Source organism: Anas acuta, chromosome 10 (assembly GCF_963932015.1).
Source record: "Anas acuta chromosome 10, bAnaAcu1.1, whole genome shotgun sequence".
Lineage (NCBI taxonomy): Eukaryota > Metazoa > Chordata > Aves > Anseriformes > Anatidae > Anas > Anas acuta.
Window position 1 is genome coordinate 12,942,950 of NC_088988.1, and position 24,388 is coordinate 12,967,337.

Genomic DNA, 24,388 nt, shown 5'->3' on the forward strand with positions numbered 1-24,388 from the left:
GTCCCACGGCCCCGGCACCGGCCCTGCTCCTGGCCTCGGGCACTGGGGAGCCCGTTCCTGTGGCCCCGGGACTGTGTGGGGTTTGGGGGGGCACCCACACGTTGCCCCGCTCCCGGGTGCCGGCTCCTGTCCCCACGGAGGCCACTTGTGCCCGGCCTCCGCTGAGCGTGGCCGGGGGTCCCCGTGCCCAAACAGCCACCCCGGTGTCCCCGCTGGCGGCCCCGTGTCCCCACCCTCCCCCTCTCCAGGTTCCCGAGCACGGAGGCGGCAGGCTGGGGGCACAGAGCTTTATTTGGGGCCTCAGTTGGCCGCCAGCACGGAGTCGATCCAGGCGCGCAGCTCGGTGACGCGGGCGTACACACCGGGCATGGAGGTGGAGCAGCTGCTGCTGCCCCACGAGACGATGCCCACCAGGGTCCAGGCGCCGTCCTTCTGGCACACCAGCGGGCCCCCGGAGTCGCCCTGCGGGCAGCGGGGTGAGGCTGGGGGCCGGGGCGAGGGGAAGCGGGGCCGGGGCCGGGGCTGGGGCCCCGTGGCCACGTACCATGCAGGAGGAGGCTCCGTCAGCGCCGGCGCACACCATCACGTCGTAGATGCGGTACCCCCAGTACTGCTTGCACTGCGCGTTGGTCAGCAGGGGCAGGGCCACTTGCTGCAGCACCGCCGGCGTCGTGTCGGCTGCGGGCGAGCAGGGGGGCGTCAGCACCCGCACGGCCCCCGGGGACGGCACGGGGAGGGGAGCGGGGACGGGGACGGGGCCGGGGCCGCGGTACCCGAGGCGTCGGTGAGCCCCCAGCCCGTGGTGACGCAGGTCAGGCCCCCGGGGAAGTCATCGGTGGCCTGGGGCAGGCAGACGGGGGACACGCGGGCGTTCAGCTGCGCCGGGGTGGCCAGCTTGATCAGCGTGATGTCGTTGCGGACGGTCAGCGAGCTGTAGCTGGGGTTGCGGAAGACCTGCAGCAGGCGGCAGCGCTCCCAGTGCCCGCACCCCCGGCTGGGGCAGCGGGCGCTGGCGGGGACGCACGGGGACCCCCGGGCACGGGTGCCAGCCCCCGGGACTCAGGGGGGTCGGGGACAGCCCAGGGGCTGGCAGGGACCCATGCACCGGGGGGACTGGTGGGACCTGGGTCAGACCCCACGGGGCTCTCCTGGGGCTGTTGGGGGCCAGGGAGCAGGGACCGAGGCCCAGAGCCCACCCCAAGGACCCAAGCCCTGAAGAGAGCAGGAGCGGGGACTCCATGGGGACCCCATCCCCGATACGAGGGGCACCGGGCACACCGAGGGGACCTGACCCTGGGGACGAGGGCCCCGCAGGGCTCCCGGCGGTGGCCACAGCACCCGCAGGCCCCCGGCCCCGCGCCGGCCGTACCTTGGCGATGGACAGCCTCTGCACGTCCCCGGACTCGGTGTCCTGGTCGTACTCGCCCAGCACCACGGCGTCAGTGGTCCTGGGCAAGGCAGACGCTGAGCCCCAGGGGCACCCCGCGCACCCACGGCCGCCCCCGCCACCCATGGCCGGCACCTACTTGACGCCGCAGTGGGCAGCGGTGACCACCCACTGCTCGCTGATCAGGGACCCGCCGCAGAAGTGGAAGTTGCCGTAGCGCTGCCGGACAGAGAGCTGCTGTCAGCCCCGCACCACGCGGCCCCGCTCCCGCTCCCATTCCCATTCCCGAGGCGGGCACTCACCTGCAGGGACACCTGCCAGGGCCAGGAGCCGGGCACCGCCGGCTCCCCGCCGACGATGCGGTTGTAGCCGCGGATGACGGGTGCGATGGCGGGCACGCCGCAGCCTGCGGGACGGGCGCAGCCGTGGGACAGGGCCCTCGGCCGCTCCGGCCCCGCTCCCCACACCCAGCCCTGCGCCTCCCCGGCCCGCCCAGCCCCGGCCCCACGCACTTGCCGCGGCGCGGGCAGAGCCCGCCAGAGCCAGGCAGCTCAGCAGCCACAGCAGAGCCATTGCCGAGAGCAGGGAACAGGCTGGGCACGGGGCACGGCGCCTCTTATACACCCGCGGTGCCCGTGCCGGCCTTGGGGCGGTGGCCTTCAGCGATAGCGCGGCACCGTGTCAGCACTGGCACCGTGGGGGTCACCCAACCCCAGGGTGCCACATGGGGCCTGGCCTTGGAGCCACCACAGCCCCCAAATGTCCTGGGAACAGCCAGCTGAAAGGCAGCTTTGCTGGAACTGCTCGTGGCGGTCAAAGTTGTGGTGCACTCCTTGTTGGCCATGAGCTAGCGACGTCCCTTGAGGCACAGACCAGGAATGGCCTCCTGGGTGCGCCGGGCAGGGGGGTGCTGGTGGGTGCCCCTCGGCACCCCTGGCTGGGTGCTGGGCACAGCACTGGGCTCCCCAGGACAGGGTGGGCATGGGCACCCCAGGGAAGGGGTGCGAGGTGCTGGAGGGCCCGGAGCCTCCCTGCGATTAGAGAGGGGAGGCCAGGAGCTGGGACCCTCAGCTGGGGAGCAGCAACTGGGGGGGACCCCGTCCATGGCTGCGTGCAGGTGGCTGCAACGGGATGGAGCCAGGTGCTGCTCAGCAGTGTCTGGGGATGGGGCGAGGGGCAGCAGGCACCACGTGGAGCTCAGGAGGTTCCCCCCACACGTTGGGAAGTGTCTCTGTGCAGTGTGGGTGGCTGAGGGTGGGCACAGGTCACTCAGAGGGTCCTTGTGGTTTCCATCATTGGAGGTCTCCAAACTCACCTGGGCTTGGCGCTGGGTGGCCCTGCTGGAGCAGGGTGGCACCGGGTGACACCAGGAGGTCCCTGCCCACCCCAAACACTCTGCAATCACCTGCCCCTCACACAGGGCCACAGAGCGCTACGGGGCCAGGACTTATCTCCCACCAACAGCACCCAACGTCCTTTGGCCAAGGCTGCCTGTCCCCAGGTGTGATGCTCCCAGACCCTGTCCAGGGGCGGTGCTGGTGCCGTGCTATCGCTGAAGGCCACTGCCCCAAGGCCGGCACGGGCACCGCGGGTGTATAAGAGGCGCCGTGCCCCGTGCCCAGCCTGTTCCCTGCTCTCGGCAATGGCTCTGCTGTGGCTGCTGAGCTGCCTGGCTCTGGCGGGCTCTGCCCGCGCCGCGGCAAGTGCGTGGGGCCGGGGCTGGGCGGGCCGGGGAGGCGCAGGGCTGGGTGTGGGGAGCGGGGCCGGAGCGGCCGAGGGCCCTGTCCCATGGCTGCGCCCGTCCCGCAGGCTGCGGCGTGCCCGCCATCACACCCGTCATCCGTGGCTACAACCGCATCGTCGGCGGGGAGCCGGCAGTGCCCGGCTCCTGGCCCTGGCAGGTGTCCCTGCAGGTGAGTGCCCGCCTCGGGAATGGGACTGGGAGCGGGAGCGGGGCCGCGTGGTGCGGGGCTGACAGCAGCTCTCTGTCCGGCAGCGCTACGGCAACTTCCACTTCTGCGGCGGGTCCCTGATCAGCGAGCAGTGGGTGGTCACCGCTGCCCACTGCGGCGTCAAGTAGGTGCCGGGTGGCCGTGGGGTGTTGGGGGCGGCCGTGGGTGCGCGGGGTGCCCCTGGGGCTCAGCGTCTGCCTTGCCCAGGACCACTGACGCCGTGGTGCTGGGCGAGTACGACCAGGACACCGAGTCCGGGGACGTGCAGAGGCTGTCCATCGCCAAGGTACGGCCGGCGCGGGGCCGGGGGCCTGCGGGTGCTGTGGCCACCGCCGGGAGCCCTGCGGGCACCTTGTCCCCAGGGTCAGGTCCCCTCGGTGTGCCCGGTGCCCCTCGTATCGGGGATGGGGTCCCCATGGAGTCCCCGCTCCTGCTCTCTTCAGGGCTTGGGTCCTTGGGGTGGGCTCTGGGCCTCGGTCCCTGCTCCCTGGCCCCCAGCGGCCCCAGGGCAGTCCCGTGGGGTCTGAGCCAGGTCCCACCAGTCCCCCCGGTGCATCGGTCCCCGCCAGCCCTGGTGTTGCCGTCCATCCCCGGGGTCCCCGCCAGCCCCTGGGCTGTCCCCGACCCCCCTGAGTCCCGGGGGCTGGCACCCGTGCCCGGGGGTCCCCGTGCGTCCCCGCCAGCGCCCGCTGCCCCAGCCGGGGGTGCGGGCACTGGGAGCGCTGCCGCCTGCTGCAGGTCTTCCGCAACCCCAGCTACAGCTCGCTGACCGTCCGCAACGACATCACGCTGATCAAGCTGGCCACCCCGGCGCAGCTGAACGCCCGCGTGTCCCCCGTCTGCCTGCCCCAGGCCACCGATGACTTCCCCGGGGGCCTGACCTGCGTCACCACGGGCTGGGGGCTCACCGACGCCTCGGGTACCGCGGCCCCGTCCCCGTCCCCGTCCCCGCTCCCCTCCCTGTGCCGTCCCCGGGGGCCGTGCGGGTGCTGACGCCCCCCTGCTCGCCCGCAGCCGACACGACGCCGGCGGTGCTGCAGCAAGTGGCCCTGCCCCTGCTGACCAACGCGCAGTGCAAGCAGTACTGGGGGTACCGCATCTACGACGTGATGGTGTGCGCCGGCGCTGACGGAGCCTCCTCCTGCATGGTACGTGGCCACGGGGCCCCAGCCCCGGCCCCAGCCCCGCGTCCCCTCGCCCCGGCCCCCAGCCTCACCCCGCTGCCCACAGGGCGACTCCGGGGGCCCGCTGGTGTGCCAGAAGGACGGCGCCTGGACCCTGGTGGGCATCGTCTCGTGGGGCAGCAGCAGCTGCTCCACCTCCATGCCCGCCGTGTACGCCCGCGTCACCGAGCTGCGCGCCTGGATCGACTCCATACTGGCGGCCAACTGAGGCCCCAAATAAAGCTCTGTGCCCCCGACCTGCCACCTCCGTGCTTGGGAACCTGGACAGGGGGAGGGTGGGGACACGGGGCCGCCAGCGGGGACACCGGGGTGGCTGTTTGGGCACGGGGACCCCCGGCCACGCTCAGCGGAGGCCGGGCACAAGTGGCCTCCGTGGGGACAGGAGCCGGTGCCCGGGAGCGGGGCAACGCGTGGGTGCCCCCCCAAACCCCACACAGTCCCGGGGCCACAGGAACGGGCTCCCCGGTGCCCGAGGCCAGGAGCAGGGCCGGTGCCGGGGCCGTGGGACAGCCGAAGGGCCGGTGCCTGCCAGAGGTGTGCGGGGCCACCTTAACGCCTGTGGCGCGGGAGGGAGCAGCGGGGCCTTGGGGCCAGGCCAAGGGGCCGGGAGCAGCTGGGCCCTGTCCCCACCATGGCCCTGCGGCGGGCGCTGGGGCTGGCGGGGGCCGTGGGGCGCCGCGGCTGCTGCAGCAAGGTGGGGACGGGACCGGCGCTGGGGTCCCCCCAGAGGCAGAGGCAGAGAGAGGGGGGCACAGGGGGTGGGCGCGGGGAACCTGCCCCCCCTGACTGGTCCCCACGCCCCCCACACAGAGGGACAGGGTGCAGGGATGGGGGGCACAGAAACAGGGCTGGGGGCTGTGGTGGGGAGCTGGGGGCAGGGGACATGGGGTTGGGACAGGAGCTGGTGCCCATGGGCCACACACCACAGCGCCTGGCTCACCGCCCTGGCCCTGTACCTGGCTGCCCGGTGAGGGGCGGCAGCACCGTGTCCCCCTCCCCACGGTGTCCCCGTGTACTCCCCCATACCCGTCCCCATCCCTCGGGCAGCACACCCCATCCAGGGCTACTCCACCGACGTCTGCGTGCCCATCTCCCCATTTTGGGACATGTGGGCGACGGCAACTTCCACTGCATCCTCATCCTCCACCCCCAGGACACAGACACCCAGGCACCGCGGGTGTTTCTAGGTAAATCTTTATGCTGCTGTGGGACCGGGGGGTGGGGGGGGCTGAGTTGGGGTGGGGGCTGCGACTCCGTGGCTCCGGGAACCATCGGAAGCTTCCCCAGTGTTCAGAAGGCACCAATGTCAGGTTGCGTTTCGGTTACAGCTGGTAGGGCAGCAAAACCCGAGAGAGGAAAATGCAAAGGCTCCAGCCCCTCCCGCCCCCCAGCCCACCCGTTGCCTCCCGGCACCACGGGCATGGCTCTGACACCAATCTCAAGAGGAAGAGGAGGAAGGGGGATGATGGCCATGGCCACTCAGCCCTGGATGAGCGATCCCTGGGCCCCCAGTGCGTGGTAGCGTCTATGTACAGGTCCGTTTCCATCGGGCAGGGGGCTCGCGTTGAGGGGACGGCGTGAGGGGACAGCATCCCGGGGCCATCACATGGCCGCCAGCTGGCCCAGCACCATCCTGAACTGCTGCGTGCTGTTGGCGAGGTCCTTGACGCGCTCCACCATGTCCTTCGAGGCCGCGGGAGACGGGTAGTGGAGCGCGGCCGCCTTGGTGGTGACCACGATCTCCTTGAGCATCTCGCACAGGAGGTTGCTGTAGTGCGTCACCTTGTGCCGCACCTCCTGCGCCTTGGCCTGGCGGGACAGCGTGTCGCCGATGAAGACGAGCTTGTGGGCGCTGAGGATGATGAACTTGCTGTGGGCCACGAAGATCTTGGGGGGCTGGTTGGTGCTGACGGCGGTGAAGAAGGCGTCGACGGCGTTGGTGAGCGTGGTGAGGTTGGCCTCGCACTGCTCCAGGTAGAAGAGGAGGAGCTGGCGGTCGGAGGCACACAGCGCGCCGCCGCCCCGCGCCGGGCCGTAGTGCTGGGGGGGGCTCCAGTTGGACAGGTCGTTGTCGATGGGGCGCGTCACCTCCTGCTCCAGCCGCTCAAACTGCTTCAGCTGTGGAGAGGAACGGGCGTGAGGACGGGGCAGGGCGGCCACCAAGCCCCGCCGTGACGGCTGTGCCCCAGGGGGACGCTGCCACATGGATGGTGACAGCCCCAGGAAGAGGACGGCCACGCCAGGCTCCTCTCCGGCATCAGACGGGCCAGATGGTGTCACACAGAGCCATGGGAGAGGCTCACCCACCCCACCAGAGGCCGTGGGGACAAGGGGAGCAGGAGCCAAACCCCGCTGCCCTCCCCGAAGCGGGGTCCCCGGTGAGCCGTGCCCAGAGGTGCCCGCCTGCCCGTCCCGTCCCCGTTACCTGCTGGTGCTCCAGCTGGTCCTTGCTCTGCCGGATGATGTTGCCTTTCTCCAGCAGCTCCTTCTGGGTCTTCTCAAACTCCTCCTTGCCCTGAAGGGGAGGAAGGAGCATGAGAATGGGGCAAACTGTCGGCCTCACCAGGAACGAGCCCCCCACCCGGCACTGGGATGCCCCCACTTCCCACAGCAGGAGGGTGAAAATAAAACCGGGGTGGCTGTGCACGGCCAGAATTGCCACCACAGCCACAAAACCCCACACCAACCTGTTGTGAGCCAAAAACCCCCCTGTGGGTGGCACCACCCCGCCTCGCACCACCAGGTGCCCCCTTCCCGTGCCCACCTGGAGGTGGACGTAGTCGTAATCCTCCATCCAGCCGCTCTCGTTGTTCTCGTAGGGGCCGTCGGGCGACTCCTGCGCCAGCAGCTTGGGCGGGGAGGGCAGGGGCCGCGACTGGATGCTGCTGGCCTTGTCGGAGGGGTGCGCGGGCCCGTGCCCGTTGCCCTCCGGCGCCTGCTTTGTCCGTTTGAAGAGGAGGGAGGCATTGCCGTGCAGGAAGGAGGCCAGCTGCTTGGTGTCGTCGGGCACGCCGCGCGAGTACATGACAAAGAGCTCCAAGTCGTCCGTGCCCGGCTTGCCACCCACCAAAGCGTTCGGAGCCCAGTGGCACGCGTCCAGCGCCTGGCTGTGCCTCCCCAGGGCCTGGTACACCTCCTCCATCTTCTGCAGCTGCTTGCTGAGCTTGGCGTAGAGGGAGCGGTCCGAGGCCTGGGCGGCGTTGCCCACCGCCCCCCGGGCGAACTCCAGCAGGTCCCGGAGAGCCGCCTGGACGCCCTCCGCCGCCCCGCGGATGCTGGCAGCGTTGGCCTCCATGTGCTCAGCGCTGCGCCAGTTGGCGCTGATGAAGGACATGAGGTAGGAGACGGCGCCGCCGATGCCGTGCTGGAGCTTGGCCAGCATCTCCATGGCAGCGTCCAAGTCCAGGGAGAACTCCTTGCCGGCCCCTTTGGCCGGCTCCTTCACGGGCACCACGTCCAGCGAGGAGCTGGAGAGGTTGCTGCGGGTGCTGCCCGTGCTGGAGGCCGAGAGCCGCTTGCCGTCAGCCGCCTTGGCCTCGCGGTCCACCTGCGGCGGCACGTCGTAGATGTACTCGCCCTCCGTGTCCAGCGAGCCCTTGCTGGGGGCGTGCAGGTCCCGGGGCACATCGTACACCTCCTGGGAGGGGAAGGACGACAGCTTCTTGAGGCTGGGGGGCACGTCGTAGATCTCGTGGGAGAGCGAGGGCTCGGGGGCGCATTTCCCGGCCGCTGGCGGCACGTCGTAGACGTCCTCGGGCAGGTAGGGCTCCTGCTGCGTGAGCACGAGGGGGTGGCGGGTGGGGTCGAAAGCTTTCTGCTTGGCGAAGGCGGGGGGCACGTCGTAGGTCTCCTCCCGCACGGGGCCGTCGGGCACGTCCTTGCTGACGGAGGGCGGCACGTCGTAGACCTGCAAGGGCACCAACGGGCACCGTGGGCTGCGCTCAGGCGTGTGCGTGCCGGCAGCGCCAAGCGCGTGGGAGGGAGGCAGAGCCCGGCACTCGCCCGAGGGTCTCACTGCGCCCTGCTGCACGTAGGCACCGGCTCTGGGCGTGCCAGCAGCACGGGGAAGGACGGGTGCACGACACAGCCCCGCGGCACCCCCAGCCTCGCGCGTCCCCTGTGGTGCCAAAGCTTTCCCCGCCGCACTTACGGTTTGGTGCAGGTTCTTCTCCACGCTGGGGGGCACGTCGTAGATTTCTTGCCCCGGGTCCTGCCCGTTGGGACCCTTGACTGCCATCGGGGGGGTGTCGTAGACCTGCGGAGGGACAGAACGGGGTGTGAGGAACGCCCAGTTCCTCCCTGGGGAGGACAGAGGCAGCCCCAAAGCCCACCCAGCCGGGGATCCCCGGGTGTGATTTCCCCGCGTTGTACCCGAGCGTCTCCTCCAGCTCCTGCCCCGCCACCCCCAGGAGCAGACCCACCTCCTGGCTGACCTGGCTGGGGAGCCCGCCGCGGACGGGCGGCACGTCGTAGATCTCCTGGGAGCCCGAGGAGTGGAGGTGGCGGGGAAAATCGTATTCATCCTGCTCCCCCTTGGGCGAGTCGTAGACGTACACCTGCCCCACGCGGCTGGGCAGCAGGACCTAATGAGAGAGGGGAAAGGGCCGGGTTCAGAGCGTCCCCTTGCTCCGGCATCCCCCACCCTCCATCATCCCGAGCCCGTTTGGGTGCTGGGTGAGGAGCTCGGCAGAGCCCATCTGGGTGCCCACGGGAGGGCGCTCCCCGGCCAGGCGTGCCGCTGTCACCACCAGGCTGTGCGGTGACGCCGGGGGGACGGAGATGAGATCACCAGTTATTTATAGCAGCGAGCCTCGGCTAGAGACAAAGCCCAGCCGGCACGGCCGCGGTGTGCAAACGGCAACGGTGACCTGGAGATTAATTTGGGCACCGAGCCGCGGGCCGGGATTTACCAATGCCCGGAGGGTTCGGTGCCCGCTGCGCCACCGTGCCGCGGTGGCACCACGGTCTTCCTGGCACGGAGTGGCCAGGGGAGCTTTCAGGATGCCCCACGCCACGGGGTGAGAAGCCAGTGCCCTGTCCGTGAGTCACGGGGCTTGGCAGCCCCGCTACGCCGGCTGAGTCAGGGCTGCCTTCCTGGAAACCACGCTGCGGCACGGCCGAAAGCGCCTCGCTGCCCTCCCCGGGACAAGGAGCGTCCTGGCACGGCGGCGAGGCGCTGGCACCGGGTGCTGCGTGTTCCCAGGAGGGAGGACACATCTCGGCAGCACCGCAGGTACCGCGGGTGCCTTCCTGCGCTGGATGCGGCACCAGGAGGGGCTTCGCCAAGCAGCGCTTTGGTCATCCCAACATCTCCGTGGACGTGCCCTAAATAATGCCCGCACTGAGGGGCCAGCAGGACCCGCGAGCCGTGCCAGGAACCCACAGCAACCAGGGCATCCCAGCCCCAGTGAGCACCCCCGGTGTACCCACTCCTGTCACCGGCACAGGGAACGATGCCCACGCCTCCACAAGGTCCAGGAGATGGCACCGGGCAGATAAACCTGACCACGGGGCCCAGCAGCCCCGGTGTCCACCAGCCACCACAGAGCACAGTGCAAACAGACCCCAAACAACCCCCGACCCCCACCCGAGGCAGCATCCAGACCCCCAATCCTACCTTTCCCGAGGGCTTGTGCCCTTCCCAGCTCCTGCTGTCCAAAGACGGGGGCACCTGGTAGATGTCTTGAGCCTGGCCCACCGAGGGAGGGACCTGGTATATATCCTGGGGGGGGCTGGCAGAGCCCACGGGGTACGCGTCCGCCGCTTGGCTCAGGGACGGGGGCACCTGGTAGATCTCCTGCCCGGGGCTGGGGAAGGCGTGGGGCGGCGTCTGCTTCGGGTAGGCGGGCGGCTGCTTAGCCGGGGCCGGGGGAAACTGTCCGGAGGGCGCCGAGCCCGGGTAGAGGCCCTGCTGTCCCTTGCTGGGGACCGGCATCAGGTAGACATTGTCCCCTTGGGGCGCGTAGGCAGGGTGCATGGGGGTGTACTGCGAGGCGGGCGACAGCGGGACGTAGCCCCCTTGGTGGTGGTAAGGCAGGGGGGGCTGCGGCACCGGGGGCTGCGGCGCTGCCTGTCCTTGCCCCGTGCCAGCCGCTTGCTGCTGCTGCTGCTGCTGCTGCTGCTGCTGCTGCTTCTTGTCGTACATGCCCACCAGGATCTTGAGGCGGTTCCCCGGCACGATGCCCTGGCGGCCGTGGAGGGAGCAGAGCCACCAGCCGTCCAGCCCCTGCGTGTTGCGCTCCAGCACCGTCATGATGTCGCCCTTGCGGAAGGAGAGCTCGTCCGGGGACTCGGCCACATTGTCGTACAGCGCCTTGGCCAGCACGTTCTGCAAGACAGCCCCGCGCCGGGGGGGTGAGGACGGCAGGTCGGGAGTCATCCCGGGATCCCAAAGCCTCCCTGGTTCCTCCGCCGCCTCTTGGGTGCTTGGCACAGCGGGGACCGAACCCCGAGGCTCTCCCGCGTCCCCCCTCGTGCCGCTCGCCCTCCGCCAGCCGCCTCTTCCTCCCCACTCCAGTTCAACCCATCCTTCCCGGAGGTGGTGCTAGGAAGGGGCCGAACCCTTCTGCGTCCTGGTTTCGGGGACCTCCTCTGCCTTTCCCTCCCCTTCCCGCCGGGGAGGAAGTGCCAGGGCCGTGACTCAGCCAGGGCCGGAGAATTCCCCACCGGCTGCCGAGCGAGTGGAGGGCACGCGAGCACCGTGGCCCCCCGGGGACGTGCACCCAGGGATCGTCCCTTGTTGGGCCCCAGTGCCCGTGGTGCTGCCCGGCCCCATGGCAGATGTTGGGGTGCCATGAGCGTGGCGCGGGCGCACCTGCGGAGCTGGTGGCAGGGCTTGGGGGCTCCTTGTCGTGGCCTCCTCGGGGAAAAGCGAGGCTGAGGACAGAGCAGGGGGCTTCTTGGCCCCCGGCACGCGGCGTTCAGCCCGCTGAGGGCTCCGGGAACGGGGTCCCGGGGTGTGGGGAGCCCCCGCAGCCAGCCCCGTGGCACCGCCGCCTGCCCGCGCCCCATCCGAGGCTGTGCCCAAGAGCGAGGCCGCCCCAGCTCCGGGGGCACCCCCGGGACGTGCCCCCGGGGGGATCAAGCACCAGCTCCCCCCCCCCACCCCTTCCCCACATGGGCCCAGCACCCCCCTGGGGTGCCCCAAAATCCCCCCCCAGCACCCAAACCGAGCAACCGCGGGCAGGGCCGGGGGGGCTGCGCCGTGCCCCCACTCCCCCCCCAGACCCCCCCAGCGCCCCAAACCCGGCAGGGGCAGGGGGAGAGGGGCGGTGCTGCCCCCGCTCTCACCAGGTAGTTCATCTTCCCCGCTCCCCGCGGCGCTGCGGCGGCACAAAGCGGCGGGGCCGGGGCCGGCGGCGGGGCCCGAGCGCGGAGCAGCGGCGGCGGCGGCCGCCCGGAGCCGGGACCGGGGCCGGGGCCGGGGCCGAAGCCGAGGCCGGGGCCGGGGCCGAGGCCGGGGCCTGCGTGCGGAGGGCGGGCGGGCGGCGCTGCGGCGGTGGTGGCGGCGGCGGCCCCGCCGGAGGGATCATTCCAGCGCCCTGCCAGCAGCGGCCCCGCCGGCCCCGCTCCGCCCATGGGCTGCGCCCGCACCGGAGGGAGGCGGCGCCCGGGCGGGAGCGAGCGGGGGAGCGGCGGCGGAGGGGGACCGGGAACGGGGTCCTCGCTTGGGGTTTGGGGCTCCCCCGGTGGGTTTTGGACGCCCCCCTTGGGTTTTGGACACCCCCATAGGGTTTTGGGCTCCCCGTTCGTTTTTGGACGTCCCCATAGGGTTTTGGACACCCCCACAGGGTTTTGGGCTCCCCGTTCATTTTTGGACGTCCCTGTTGGGTTTTGGACGCCCCAATAGGGTTTTGGGATCCCCCATTGCGTTTGGGCTCCCCGTTGAGTTTTGGACACCCCCATAGGGTTTGGGGCTCCCCCGTTGGGTTTTGGGTGCCCTCCTTGGGTTTTGGATGCCCCCCTTAGGTTTTGGACGCCCCCATTGGGTTTTGGATGCCTTCAATGGGTTTTGGACACCCCCACTGCGTTTGGGCTCCCCGCTGAGTTTTGGACGCCCCCATAGGGTTTTGGGCTCCCCGTTGGGTTTTGGGTGCCCTCCTTGGGTTTTGGACACCCCCGTAGGGCTTTGGGCTCCCCGTTCATTTTTGGATGTCCCTGTTGGGTTTTGGACGCCTCCATTGCGTTTGGGCTCCCCGTTGAGCTTTGGACACCCCCATACGGTTTGGGGCTCCCTGTTGGGTTTGGGTTTTGGGGTCAGGCTGCGAGGGGCCAGCTCGAGGCGCACGGAGCGTGTGTTGGCCGCTGTTGGCTTCTCCCACCCGCGTCCCGTCCCGAGGCCACCCCAGCTGGAGGCTTGGGCGCGATAACCCCGCTGGAGGCAGTGGCGGGGGCTGCGGTCGAGCCCGCAGACCACAGCCGGAGGTCGGTGGCTTCCTCCCAGCGGGGTGGGCAGCTCGCAGTGCTCAGCGTCCCCAGGCAGCGGCTCCCCGAAGCTGATCCTGCCTGCAGAAGGCACCGAGGGGTGGTGAGCGCCCTGCCCTGCCGGGATGCTCGGTGTCACCCTCGGGGACACGCTGCCCGGCCCATGGTGGCCCCATCCCAGCCAGTGCCCGGAGCAGGATGCTCGCGGCGCAGCACGGGCGCTTAAAAGCAAGGAGGAATTTTTAATTTCCCCTCCCTGTGGCAACGCTCTGATCAAAGCGGCCCCGTGCCGGTATTTGATCCCGGCCATTTTTGTTGCTTCGGAGCCAAAATCGCTGCTCGCATCTGAGGAGCGCCCCGAGCTGGCAAAGGCTCCTGCAAGCCCCGTGCCTCCACCGGGGAAGCACCCGGGGGGCCACAGGCACGGGCAGGTTCCCTTCTGCTTCTCCCACCTCAAAGAAAATGAAACGCTAAAAGGAAAGTTGAAAAATGCGGAGTTCTGGGGGCCCTGGGGTTGCGCGGAGCTGCTGCAGCTCATCCCACGCTGCCGGCGGTGGGTTTTGGCAAGGGGCAGAGCTGCACCAGCACCGTGCCTGGCCTGGGGGGTATTTAACCTCCCCCCTCCCCGCTCAGCACCCCAAATCCGTGTCCTGCAGCTGGGGGATGTCAGCCCCAAACAGAGCGACCGGGGGCACGTGGCTTTGGTGCAGCCCACCCCTTTGATGCAGGCACCTGAACACAGGGCTGGGCATTTCGGGAGGGGGGATGCTGCGTTGCCCCAGTGACAGTTGCTATGGAAAAAGCTCAGCGGTGAAATTTCCAACATTTTCATGTGGCCGTCGTCATTTCTGGGAGTCCCCCGCATCCGGAGGGGCAGGCACAGCGGCTCCACGTGGAGCAAGCTGCCGCGGTGCCCGCAGGGTTTTCCTGCTTTTCCCTCTGGGTCCTGGCTTGGGATGGCGTTGGAAGACCCCAAATCTTGGTGTCACCTGCATGGGGCCAAGAAGAGCAGAGCCAGGCCAGGGGGATGTTTTGGAGAGCTCAGCCTTTACCCAAGCCGGGGCACGGCTCCAGGGGACCAGGACATTGGGGAAGGGTGGCACTGGGACGCTCGTGGGGCTCGTGGAGCCGTCCCCAGCGGGACCAGAGGCATTTGGTCGCCTGCACGCGGCTCCGTCCTTCGGAAAGCTGCCTCCTGGAGCAGCAATAGGATTACACGGGACTGAGTCTCCTAGCAATGAACGGATAAATAAATCCTATAAGGCAGTAGGGGATTTATTAGACTTCAATATTCGGGAAATAATGAGGGCATTTCTCTTGGCTTGTAATATCACGGGACCCAACAGGATCACAACAAGGCTTTATCCCCGTGCCTTTCCGTGGCGTCGGGCAGGTTTCCAGCCACGGGGACGAGAGGCAGAGCCCTTTTCATGAGGTTAAACCCAGCCCTGCTCCTTCCCAACAGGGCTGAGACCCCAGGATGGTGTTGGGGACCAAAACGGCAGAGCTGGCAGCTTTTCCTGGGGGGGGGGGGGGGAGAAAAGCCATTAAAAGCCATTTTCCTATTCCTCTGCAGCCCGCGGTGGCGATGCGGAGCCGGGATGGACCCCGTAACAGAGCGCTGGGGCAGGCGCACACAATCGCTGCCTTGTTCGGGGCCGAGAGCACAAGGGGCCCGTTCAGGCGGCCGGGGCCGGGAGCCGGGCAGCGCTGGTTGCCCCCCGTGCCGAAACGCAGGGCCCGGCCCACGGAGGATGCAGCGGCCGCGCGGAAATTCAGCAGGAGCGTGGGCTGGGGGGCTCCGGGCTCCGCTCGGGGCCGTGCACCGGGGCCGGCCCCTTTGTGGGAAGGCGGGCGATGGAAATAGCGAGCGGAGTGGTTTTGTGTTGGCTTTTTGTTGTTTTTTTTTTCTTCTCTTCCTAAGCGGCCGAGCTGTGTTTTCTGGAGCCCTGTAAATCACTCCTCGTCTTCAGGAAAGAGAGGCGAGGAATACATGACCCAAGCGAGGAAAAACGCAGGACGCTCGGGAGCGCTGGCGGAGGAAGCCAGAAATGAGCCCTGGGCTGGAGCTGCCCCCTCCAAACTGTCCCCGGGGAGCAGAGGGGCCGGGACAGCCGGAACCTGGGCAGGGACAGCGTGGGGACAGCTCGGGGACAGCTCGGGGACAGCTTGGGGATGGGCCACGGAGGCAGCGGCACGCGGAGACCCAGCCCGGCACAGCAGGGAGCCGTCAGCCCGCTGGCTTCCAGCAGGTCAGGTTGCTTCCAAGATCTCAAAAACATCCACGTTCGCTCAGCCGAAGGGAAGCGAGCAGAGAAAAGGGAGCGTTATGGGGCTGGCAGGAACCAGGGAGCCCCGGGGTTCCCAAATCACCAGCGTGCCAATGCAGGGGACTGGTGTCAGCCCCCATCGGTGCCGGGGAGCCTGCAGGGAGCTGTCTGGGGGCAGGCGGTGGGATGGGGAGGATTTCTGCTCAACCTGGGAGCTTACACACCTGCCTGCCATGGGACCGGGCTGGGCTAGGTGCCTCTGGTCTTCTTTAGGGGCTCCAAAGTCCCCCTGCTCCATTCCCATGCAATATCCCCTGCGGCCATAAAGCTCGCTGGCTCAAGGGCCAGCTCCTGCCCGGCTGGCCGTGCTGCAGGGAGGCTGCTCCAGGCCCCCAAAATGCTCACAGCCATGGTGGCTGCCGCTCCTGGGACACAAATTGTCCCGCAGCACCATAAGGGGGGATCCCCACGGGGATTTGGGGCACCCCGAGCGTGTCCCAGCCTCACCGACCCCTCGCAAAGCTCCCTCCTGCTGTTACCGTGACCAGTTTGGGAGCGTCGGGGAGATGCGAGCGTTTCCCAGCCCCTTTGTTTTGTTTTTCTCAAATCTCAGGCTCGGTGCAAGCAGCTCGGTAACAGCTCACCCTGCGCGTAACACGGCGCCAAGGGCTGCGGCTCCCCCGAGCACGTGGTGTTTTGTTCCCGTCCATCCCTCCCCGCGTCCCCGGCGCGAGGGCTGACTCAGCAGCCGCCACGTGAGCCCCGAGCCGAGCCCAGGCTCGGAGCCGCGGCACGGGGCCAAGCGCGCCAGTGGTGAGGCCGGGGCTGGTGCCGCGCTCTGCCTGGCGCAGGGACAGCACGGGAGGAGGCCGGGGCTGCCCCTGCCCAGGGAAAGGCTGCGAGGACCAGCACGGCCCTGGCCCGGGGAGCTGCTGGCCGCAGGAGGGATGGCCGAGGTGACGGCACGCGCTGGCCTCCAGCTCCTCACCCCACGCCCAAGTTCTGCCCTCCCAGGGAGCTTTCCCCGTGGATATCGCTGCCTTCAGCGGGTTTCCTTGCTCCTGCAGCACTGCTACGGCCGGGCTGTGCTGGCCCCAGTTGTGGATTTGATCCCAGAGCCACGGCTGCGACCACGAGGCTGCTATGGAGGCAGGCAGCGAGCAGGGCTGCAGTCACACGCCGATATCCATGACCCTGACTTTCTTTGCCTGCTGCAAACTGAGCCAGGCTGTGAGCACACGAGAGCATCGGGATGGAATACTTTATTCACGTGAACAGATCCTGGCCCGTCCTGCCTGCTGCAGCTGCTCCCATCCCCTCGACGGAGCGAACAAGGGAGGATTTCTTCCTCGGCTTGCTTAAAAAGCCCCAGCACCATCAGACCCCACAGACAAGTACAGACAGTTTGGCTTTGTCTGGGCGAGAGCGCAGAGGGGCAGGGAAGGCTGCGGGGCTGGCAGAGCGGGGAGAAGGGCTGCAGCCCCGAATCCCAGGGCTCGCACACACACGGCAGCCACGAAGCCTTTCCTGCAGCTCCTCTCTCACCACAAACGTCGGCCGAGCCGCAACCTGGCTTTATCCTCCTGCCCCTGGCTCCAGCAGCGTCCCAGGGGTGGCAAAGGATCGGTGCCACGGGGTCGCTTCTGTCACCTGCCGGGCGATTGACCCCTCGAAGCGCCCCCTGCCCACTGACAAAGACCCTCCCCAAACATTACAGTAAAAGGAAAAACCTGCCGGGACCTACAGGCTTGGGTAGAGAACGGTTCCCGTGCCCCGTGGTCAGGCGGGGGCCGGCAGCCCCCCAGCTGGGGCACGGAAGCCAGCGGGACCCCACAGCCGTCCCTGGCCCCTCAGGGCTTCATCCTGCTCAGCCTGATGTCGCGCTCGATCTCGAACTGCCTGTGATCCACGCGCTCCAGGAACGCTTTCCTCTCGATGTACCTGCGGGGAAGAGAGAGGCAGAGATGCTGTGAGCAGCGCCCGCAGCCTGGCACCAAGGGGACCCCAGGGGACGGGCAGAAAAGGATGCTGAAAGGGCTCCGTGGCTGGAGAGCAGCCCCAAACTCGCCTCGCCCTCGCAGCCAGGCACCTAAACGCCGCAGGGAGGGAAGCGAGCACGCCTGCGCCCCCGCGAAGCACCTTGCCGCTCATTAATGCTGCGCAGCCGGATTTGAATGCACTTTGCTGCAAACCCTTGCCACGGCTAGCCCGGGGCTGTGCTGCTAATTAACCTACAGAGGGAGCGAAATTGCAATTCAGAACGGGGGCTGTAATTGAATCATCACAATTGTTCTGCATTTGTTCCACAGCGGCGAACGCCGGGCTGTCACGACAAGGTCATTCCGCCTGGCACCGGGCACGGCACGAGCTGCTGCCTCTGGCTTCTCCCCGCCGGCCACCGCAGCGCTGGCGCTGGTGGCACCAAGCCCCTGCCTGAACCAAGAGCCAGAGGGGAGCTCAGCATCACCACAGCCCGTGGATAATTAATCCAAATGCGCCGCAGAGGCTGATTGTCCCTGCTTCGGTCCCCGGCAGCATCCCTGACAGCTCTGTGCTGACAGAAGTGGGTCAGCCCAGCACTGCCGGCCTGTGGTGCCCGGCTCGGTGTGACAGGGACAGCGTGCTGGCCTCGGGGGGGCTCTTCCTGGCCACCTGCCCCTGGCAGGGCGCGGGGACCGTGCACCGAGACCTCCGCCCCGCGCTGGCTCAGGAAAGGCAGGCAGGGGAGTGTCGCTTCCCGTTGTCCCCGCGAGCGCGGAGGTGACCCGTGCCTGGGGACAGGAGAGGCCAGGGGAAGGAAATCGGGGGGGTCCCGTTGTACACGACAACGTCACGGGGCATGGAGGGGTAGTTTTCCTCCCCCTCCTCGGCTCAGCACCCACCACAAGCATGGCAAACGAGGGCCAAGCCCCCCCTGGCCCTTCGCTTCCCCCAGCCCCAGCGAGGAGGCAGCCTCGTGGATGGCCCCGCACCGCCCCGGGGCAGCGACACGGCTCACAGAGCAGGAGCACCTGGAGCAGGGACAGCAGCCTGGGGGTGTTTTCTGTCCCCTGCCAGGCTCCATCCATCCCCAGCTGGGTCCTGCCTGCGCCCAGAGCGGGGTGCTCCCCCTCCGGGGCTGCCCTACAAAGGTGGCCCAGTTTGGAGGCTGCTTTGCAGTCCCAGCTCGGAAAGACATCGCAGAGGCAGATCAGCAGCACAGGCCGGCTGCCTCCCCTCCTGGCTTCGGTCCTTCCTTGGAAAACCAGGGATCCGACACAAGGATCCTGCTGCAGGGGAAGAAGAGATTCGGGCCGGGTGATATGAGGGGTGGGAAGGCAGAGAGAGGGCAGGGTTGAAAGGTGCCTAACCACTCCTTGCGGTTTTGATAGATGTGTAAATGATTGCCCCGCTGAAGGGCGAGCAGAGGCGTCCCAGCCTGCCTTAAAGGAGCAGAGGGAGCTCCGGGAGGGACAGCAGGCTGCTGGACGAGGGCCTGAGAGCAGCAGGTGCCCTGCCTGCACCACCTGCCCCGCCGCCACCTCCCAGCAGGAGCGCAGCGAGCTGTCCTGCTCATGTTTTGGGGGAAGGGAAGCAGCAGCAAATGTTCACACAGGCCCCCAGGCCTGCTCGGAGAGCTGGCTCCACATTGTGAAAGGCACTCTGGGGGAGAAGCAGAGCGTTCCTGCAGCGGGACGGAGACAGTCGGGCTCTTTGTGGTGGCTCTGCCCCGAGCAGCCAAGGGCCAGAGCCAGGATCACGCTTGGCAGCGTGGGCAGGGGAGATCTAAGGGCAAAGGGGCGCTGTGGGAGGGTGAGGGACCGAACTGAGTGATAAAGCACCTCTCTGAAACACAAAATCAAGCCTGGTGGAATGCAGAAGCTCTGAGATTTTCCTGCAGACAGACTGGAAGAAGAGCTCATAATCCAAATCCATTTTATGAGCTGCCCGCTACGGCGCTTACATTTTCCCAGAGCTCAGCAAAGCGCCTGCGGTGTGCGCGCCGCTTGTGATCGCGTTATCCTTCCCGGCAGCACGTTATTAGCTTTCTGCTTTATTTACAGCAGCGCCATTTACTTTTACGACCCTTCCATTAGCTTCGTCGGGGTGAACATTGCTCAGCGCCCCGGCTTTGCGCACGCCTTTACGCAGGAGGACAGTGCAGCCGCAGCCGGAGCACGTCATTTGCAGAAGAGAACAAAAAAAAAACATACCTCCCAACCTGAGGCTTTTTTAAAAAACAACAAAAAAGCAGGGCAAAGGCAGCTGTGTTTCCTCCCGGGAGCGCTGCACCAGGCTGGTTCACGCCGCATGGGTCCCGCTAGCAGGAGATAAAGCACAGCCAGGCTCTGCGTCAGCCGGGCTTCGAGTCACGAGGCTGTGAGCAAAGCGAGAGGTGTGCCCACACCTGCTGCAGGCTTCACCCGACCTCCTGCAGCGCCTAAAGCAGCTGTAGGTATCCCTAGAATGAATTCCTAAGAAATCCCGTGGGTTTCCTAGACTCTGCAGCACGCGATGGGGTTCCTGCATCCATAGGGAAACGCTGGGCTGGGATTAAACCCCTCTTACCCGTCCTTCCCTCGGTTATGGATCGCCAGCTCCTCCACGATGCCCTCCTCCTCCTTGAAGTTCTCCCAGTCCAGCTTAGACTTCTCCAGCGTGCTCATCTTCTGCTTTTTGGAGCCGATCTTCCCCAGGAGGCTGCTCATGCCGCTCGGCCTCTTCACCCTGAGGGAGAGGAGGAGGCGAACGTTACCTAAATGCGGGGACACAACAATTAACGGGGAGCTGAGAAACGTCACGGGGGAGAGGTGGCCTCGGTGAGGGGAGCCACGGCCACCGAGCAGATGGCCACCAGCTCCAGGCAGCAAGGTCACGCTCCCTGCGGATCCTGCCCGCTGCCTGGGAGCGGCGGAGTTCATTACACGCATGCTTTTTGGTGAAAGGGCTTTTTCATGTGTCTCCTGAAGAGAACAGAGAGCTCTCAGGCCAAGGGAGATCATTAAACCATCCCGTTTGACCCCTCGCACGCACCAGGCCAAGCCGTCGCACCGAGCACCTCGGTGCTGAGCCCAGCTCTTTGTCCTCGGGTCGAGGCGCCGGCTGCTGGCCGGGATCCAGCCTCAGTGCGTCACCAGCGCTGAGAGCACGTCGAGGAATTAACCATTTCCTCAGTATTTTCTGAGTGAGCTTCATTTCACCCAGCTCCAGCTTCTGGGCACCGCATTTATCCGAAACCCCAAAGCCCCTCGGTGCCCAGGCAGCCCCCACACCGCAGTGAAGGTGCACTGCATTTTCTTTAACTTCTCTTTAGAAAGAGGGGACTCTTTATGCCCCTCACTGTGATGCATTTTGTCCCAGCCCCTGTATCATTCCTAGGGATTTGTCCCCCTGCTTAATCACAGAAGGGTTGGAAGGACCTCAAAGCCCACCCGGGACCACCTTTGCCTTTCACCTCCTTCTTCTCAGAAGCCCCAAATCCCACCCCCGCGTGCCAGAGCCCCCGAATCTCAGCTTTCAGCTGGGAAAGGCACACAGAGGGACTCGGGGTCAGCGGGTCGCCGCCCGGGGAAGACAATTCTCAAAGCTCGGAACCAGCAAAACAAACTCGCCTTAACCCCTTCCCCGAGCGGCCGGGGAGAGGGGGGCAAACAGCACCCCGCGGAACTCCTTGTTTGCACACATTCCAGAGATAACTCCGCGTCTGCGAGGCCCTTGCCTCTGCGAAAAGCCGGGGAGGAAATGATTCTCGTTCCAGGGAGCCGGGGGAATGCGGGGAGGGGGCCCCAGGAGGGCGGCCAGGTGAGCGGCAGCCTGCTCGCCGTCACAGCTCTCCAGGCCAGCCGGCCTCGGGATGGCGTCCAGAGCTGTCCTGGTCGGGTCGTTAGCGGGGTTTGTGCTTCCGTCATTCGCGAGGCTCCAAAGAAAAATAATTGCAGGGTTTGTATGGAATGAAATCAAAGAAAGTGACATCTTTGTAAGGCTCCGCCAGGAGACTGCAGCATGGGAACACCTGGCCATGGTCACTTGGGGTTGCAGCTTCCCGATGTAGGTGTATTTTGGGAACAAGTCTCCGAATTAAGGGCATCTGGACAAGCTCCGTATCTGCGGGACAGAGGAGCAGAAGTGTCCTAGAGTCTGGCCCTCTTATTTCTTCCAGCCCTAGGGCAACGTGCCATGCAGGCAGAACGATCTTCTGTCCTTTCTCCACCTCTTCGAGATGTCCGCACCGAGATCATGCAATAAAATCTTCATCCTCGCTCACCCCTCAGCCCTCCCTGACTGTGCAGGACACGACGGCTCCGAGGGTCCTTATCTGAGGTCGCAACGGGGAGAAAAATGCTGCAGGGCACCCCTGGAACCGTGCAGGAGAGACAAACAGGGCTGCAGGCCAGCCTTGCACAACCGCCCAGCTCATCAGATGAGCGCACAGGTTGCGAGGGAGGGGGAGGAGAGGAGATAGGGCAAACGAGAAGGCAAAACCAAACAAAATATTGGGCAAGCAGCGTGCCCCGTGGCGTTCCCTGCTGCCTGGGAGGCGGTGTTTGTGCTGAGCTGGGTCACCGTGCTGCCCGGGGCCAGGAGCGGGCAGACACGGGGGATGTTTGAGGGGAATCCGAAGGATGGAGGAGAAAATTCTGCCGGGCTGGTTCCAATCAGGGTCAGTGATCCAGGCTGATAATTAGTGCGGTGTTGAGCACAGAGCATGGAATGGGTGAGGTTGGAGGGGACCTCAGCCTCAATGAGGACCTCAAAGGAAGCACAAGAGGCACCGCAGTGTGCACGGCAGCCAGGGAGAGCTGCTGAGTAGCCTCGGGTTTTAGCGTGGTCTTGAAGATGTCCTGAGACAGAGCCAGAGCAGTGCGACCTCTGATCCCACTCACAGATCACTGCGAGGGTGAGGAACCGGGGGCTGTTGTCCCTGGATGCCTCTGGGTGGGTGGGAGCCTTCCTGCTGCTTGGTGGCTGCACTGCAGACCCTACAAAAGCCACGGCACGCACCTGGGAGCCACGGCGGGGTTTCTGCGGGGTGTTTGAGGCACAGGGCGACGAGCAGGCTCCGAGGCAAGCTCCCACACGCCGAGGCCGATGCCTTTTCTGCTGTTCCTTCGGCTGTCAGCGGGGAAGAGCCGAGCTGGGACCGAGGCCAAGCGGGCAGGCCGGGCTGCAGCACGCTGCCCTGTATGGCCTGGGACACGCTGCAGGCTGCTGCCTTCCCCAAAGCACCACGAGAACAGCCACGAGCGAGAGGAACCCGAGGGAAGGTGGCTCCCGGCCGTGGAAGCAGAGGCAGCGCCTCCAGGCTGGAGGAAGGTCGCTCTGCACAGATCTTGGCTCCCGGGGGAATCCCTGGCATAAACCAACAACGTCTGCACACACATCCATTGGCAACGCTGCTCAAGGCCTCCTCTTGGCTGAAGAGCTCGGGAATATCCCTTAAAAGACACGGCTCACCCTATATCTGAGGCTGTACAGCCCGGGGTATGAATACAGACCTGAATACAGACCTCCAACATCAGCTCCCTCAGCACAATGCAACCAGCGGCCCCTTCCAGGCAAGGCAACCCGCGGAAAAAGGGCAGCCTTGTCCTCGAGCTGGGCAAATCCATGTCCCCAAACGCTGCTGGTGCGGGGTGTCAGCCCCGTGCCGGGCTGTGCCACCTGGCTCTGCTCCTCCTGGTGTGCTCGGGGCTGCCGCTGGCTCCTGGCTGTGCCGAGCCTTTCATCGCCCCGCGCAAACCCGCAGCCGACCTGGGGGTGGGAATTCCTCGGCCTGTGCCAAAACGAAGTAAATGAGAGACATTAAAGTCCAATTAAAAACTTGCTTGGCCTTAAATGCCTCATCTGTTTAAAAAGCAAGGAAAGGGGCCTGATTAATTGCATTCAGTGCCAACAAGAGGAGTTATTACCCTTTTTTTGTACTCATTAAGGGTATCTGCCGTGGCATCTTTAATCACCAAGGCATTTAAAAGAGAGAAAGTAATTTGCTAAGACATAATGGATCCCAGGGATGAGAATCAGGACAACGGCCTATTTAGGACACAGAGCCACGCTCTGACTCTCTGCAATTAAGAAGCATGGCCCCAATCAGCCCCCGAGCCAGCACACTTGTCTGTGAGCTCTGCCTCGGCAGGGGGATTCCCTGTGCCTGTCGTGTGTCTTCAGGACAAGGACTGTGCCCAGCACGGCCATATGAAGGGACAACACAAAGGGCTCCCTGGCTGTCCCACTGCAGGTGAACACCACCCGTCCTCAAAAAGGAGGCTTCTTCCCATCTCAGCGGGAGCCTGCAGCCCGACCCCGAGCTCTGCAAATTGCTGTCTCGTAACGGGAAGGTCAGTGGTGGCTGGAAACCTGTACCTGCTTCCAAAGAGACAGAATTAATCACGTTTTTTCTGAAATAATCCCCAAGCAGCAGGAAAATAGGGCTACAAGGGGCCCGGCCGCCAAAGGGAGACGAGTTCCTCTCCTGGCCACCCCAAGATGGGTGCTCGGAGAGGCTCCTGAAGCCAATCCCACAGGCGCTGGAGCTTTCAGGACTTCATCAGCCTCTCCCTTGTGTAAGCTTTCTTGTTATCTTCCTCGTAGCCACCCAGAACGGATCATTCCCTCGCTTTTTGCAGCAGCCTTTTATGTCTTTGAGCGCGTTCCGCCCCCCCTGCTCAGCCTGCCCTTTCCTAGACTAAACAACCCCGGCTCTTTCAAGCTTTCCTCATTCCTCGCGGCTTCCAGCCCGCTGACCGTGCTCACTGCTCTCCCCGCGCTCCCTCCTTTTGGCCCACATCCTCCTGGAAACGCGGCGTCCAAACCGGGACGGTGCCGGCAGCAGCAGGAATGCTCCGCGCGCCTGGCGAGGCACGCAGCTCCTCCCCGGCCTCCTGTGACGTGAGCCTTTTTCACAGCCCTGTGACACCCGTGAGTCACCCCGGGGCTGATTCACTCGGATCCGTGTCTGCCTGGATGCTGCCAGGCCGTTCTTTCCTGCTCTGATGCGTGCGGAGGATGGCTGCGAGCTGAAGGCAGAGCGTTGCGCCGGTCCGTGCCGGTCCTCCGGTGGGCTCGTGTGTTTTGTAGAATCGTGGAGAAGATCTTCAGCATCCCCAAGGCCAACTTTCATCCTGTGCTAAGCCATGTCCCTCAGTGCCACGTCCACGTGCCCAAGGGGACTCCACCGCAGCCCCCAGCAGCCTG

General features: G+C 66.3%; 4 protein-coding genes across 6 annotated transcripts in view; 1 reads left to right on the plus strand and 3 right to left on the minus strand.

The window, feature by feature from the left end:
• Positions 1-91: 91 nt before the first annotated feature.
• On the minus strand, positions 92-2,969 carry LOC137861689 (chymotrypsinogen B-like). Its single transcript, XM_068693070.1, has 7 exons — positions 1,900-2,969; positions 1,690-1,793; positions 1,527-1,606; positions 1,370-1,448; positions 774-954; positions 545-678; positions 92-462 (listed from the first exon to the last, which is right to left on the minus strand). Exons 1-7 carry the CDS (start codon positions 1,958-1,960, stop codon positions 301-303), a joined length of 801 nt encoding a protein of 266 aa, XP_068549171.1. The 5' UTR covers positions 1,961-2,969; the 3' UTR covers positions 92-300.
• Positions 2,519-5,314, plus strand: LOC137862108 (chymotrypsinogen B-like). Its single transcript, XM_068693788.1, has 7 exons — positions 2,519-2,528; positions 3,053-3,300; positions 3,384-3,463; positions 3,547-3,625; positions 4,078-4,258; positions 4,354-4,487; positions 4,570-5,314. The coding sequence occupies exons 1-7, from the start codon at positions 2,519-2,521 to the stop codon at positions 4,729-4,731; spliced, it is 894 nt and encodes a 297-aa protein (XP_068549889.1). The 3' UTR covers positions 4,732-5,314.
• Positions 5,315-5,701: 387 nt separating this feature from the next.
• On the minus strand, positions 5,702-12,087 carry BCAR1 (BCAR1 scaffold protein, Cas family member). 3 transcript variants are annotated; one of them, XM_068693046.1, is made up of 7 exons: positions 11,814-12,087; positions 10,141-10,851; positions 8,957-9,106; positions 8,674-8,778; positions 7,288-8,430; positions 6,949-7,038; positions 5,702-6,641 (listed from the first exon to the last, which is right to left on the minus strand). In XM_068693046.1, exons 1-7 carry the CDS (start codon positions 11,823-11,825, stop codon positions 6,126-6,128), a joined length of 2,727 nt encoding a protein of 908 aa, XP_068549147.1. In that variant the 5' UTR covers positions 11,826-12,087; the 3' UTR covers positions 5,702-6,125. The 3 variants fall into 3 exon arrangements, with proteins under 3 accessions (XP_068549147.1, XP_068549146.1, XP_068549148.1); XM_068693045.1 differs by having other exon boundaries at positions 8,945-9,106; XM_068693047.1 differs by lacking the exon at positions 11,814-12,087 and having other exon boundaries at positions 8,945-9,106; positions 10,141-11,047.
• A 4,377-nt stretch (positions 12,088-16,464) lies between these two features.
• The window catches only part of CFDP1 (craniofacial development protein 1), a 49,913-nt gene continuing 41,989 nt past the window's right edge, over positions 16,465-24,388 (minus strand). The window contains exons 6-7 of the mRNA XM_068693075.1: positions 19,766-19,924; positions 16,465-17,158 (exon numbers count right to left, since the gene is read on the minus strand). Coding sequence (XP_068549176.1) covers positions 17,068-17,158; positions 19,766-19,924 — 250 coding nt within the window. The 3' untranslated portion in view covers positions 16,465-17,067. The remainder of the gene's footprint in view (positions 17,159-19,765; positions 19,925-24,388) is intronic.

Coding starts and splice junctions, on each gene's coding strand:
- LOC137861689 (XM_068693070.1), bottom strand. CDS start 1,960: ATGGCTCTGCTGTGGCTGCTGAGCTGCCTGGCTCTGGCGGGCTCTGCC. Junction 955..1,369: donor AGAGGCTGTCCATCGCCAAG/GTACGGCCGGCG, acceptor CGCCTGCTGCAG/GTCTTCCGCAACCCCAGCTA. Junction 463..544: donor ACGGAGCCTCCTCCTGCATG/GTACGTGGCCAC, acceptor CGCTGCCCGCAG/GGCGACTCCGGGGGCCCGCT.
- LOC137862108 (XM_068693788.1), top strand. Junction 3,464..3,546: donor GCTGCCCACTGCGGCGTCAA/GTAGGTGCCGGG, acceptor TGCCTTGCCCAG/GACCACTGACGCCGTGGTGC. Junction 4,488..4,569: donor ACGGAGCCTCCTCCTGCATG/GTACGTGGCCAC, acceptor CGCTGCCCACAG/GGCGACTCCGGGGGCCCGCT.
- BCAR1 (XM_068693047.1), bottom strand. CDS start 10,902: ATGACTCCCGACCTGCCGTCCTCACCCCCCCGGCGCGGGGCTGTCTTG. Junction 8,431..8,673: donor AGAAGAACCTGCACCAAACC/GTAAGTGCGGCG, acceptor GTGCCCTTGCAG/GTCTACGACGTGCCGCCCTC. Junction 7,039..7,287: donor ACGACTACGTCCACCTCCAG/GTGGGCACGGGA, acceptor CCTCCCCTTCAG/GGCAAGGAGGAGTTTGAGAA.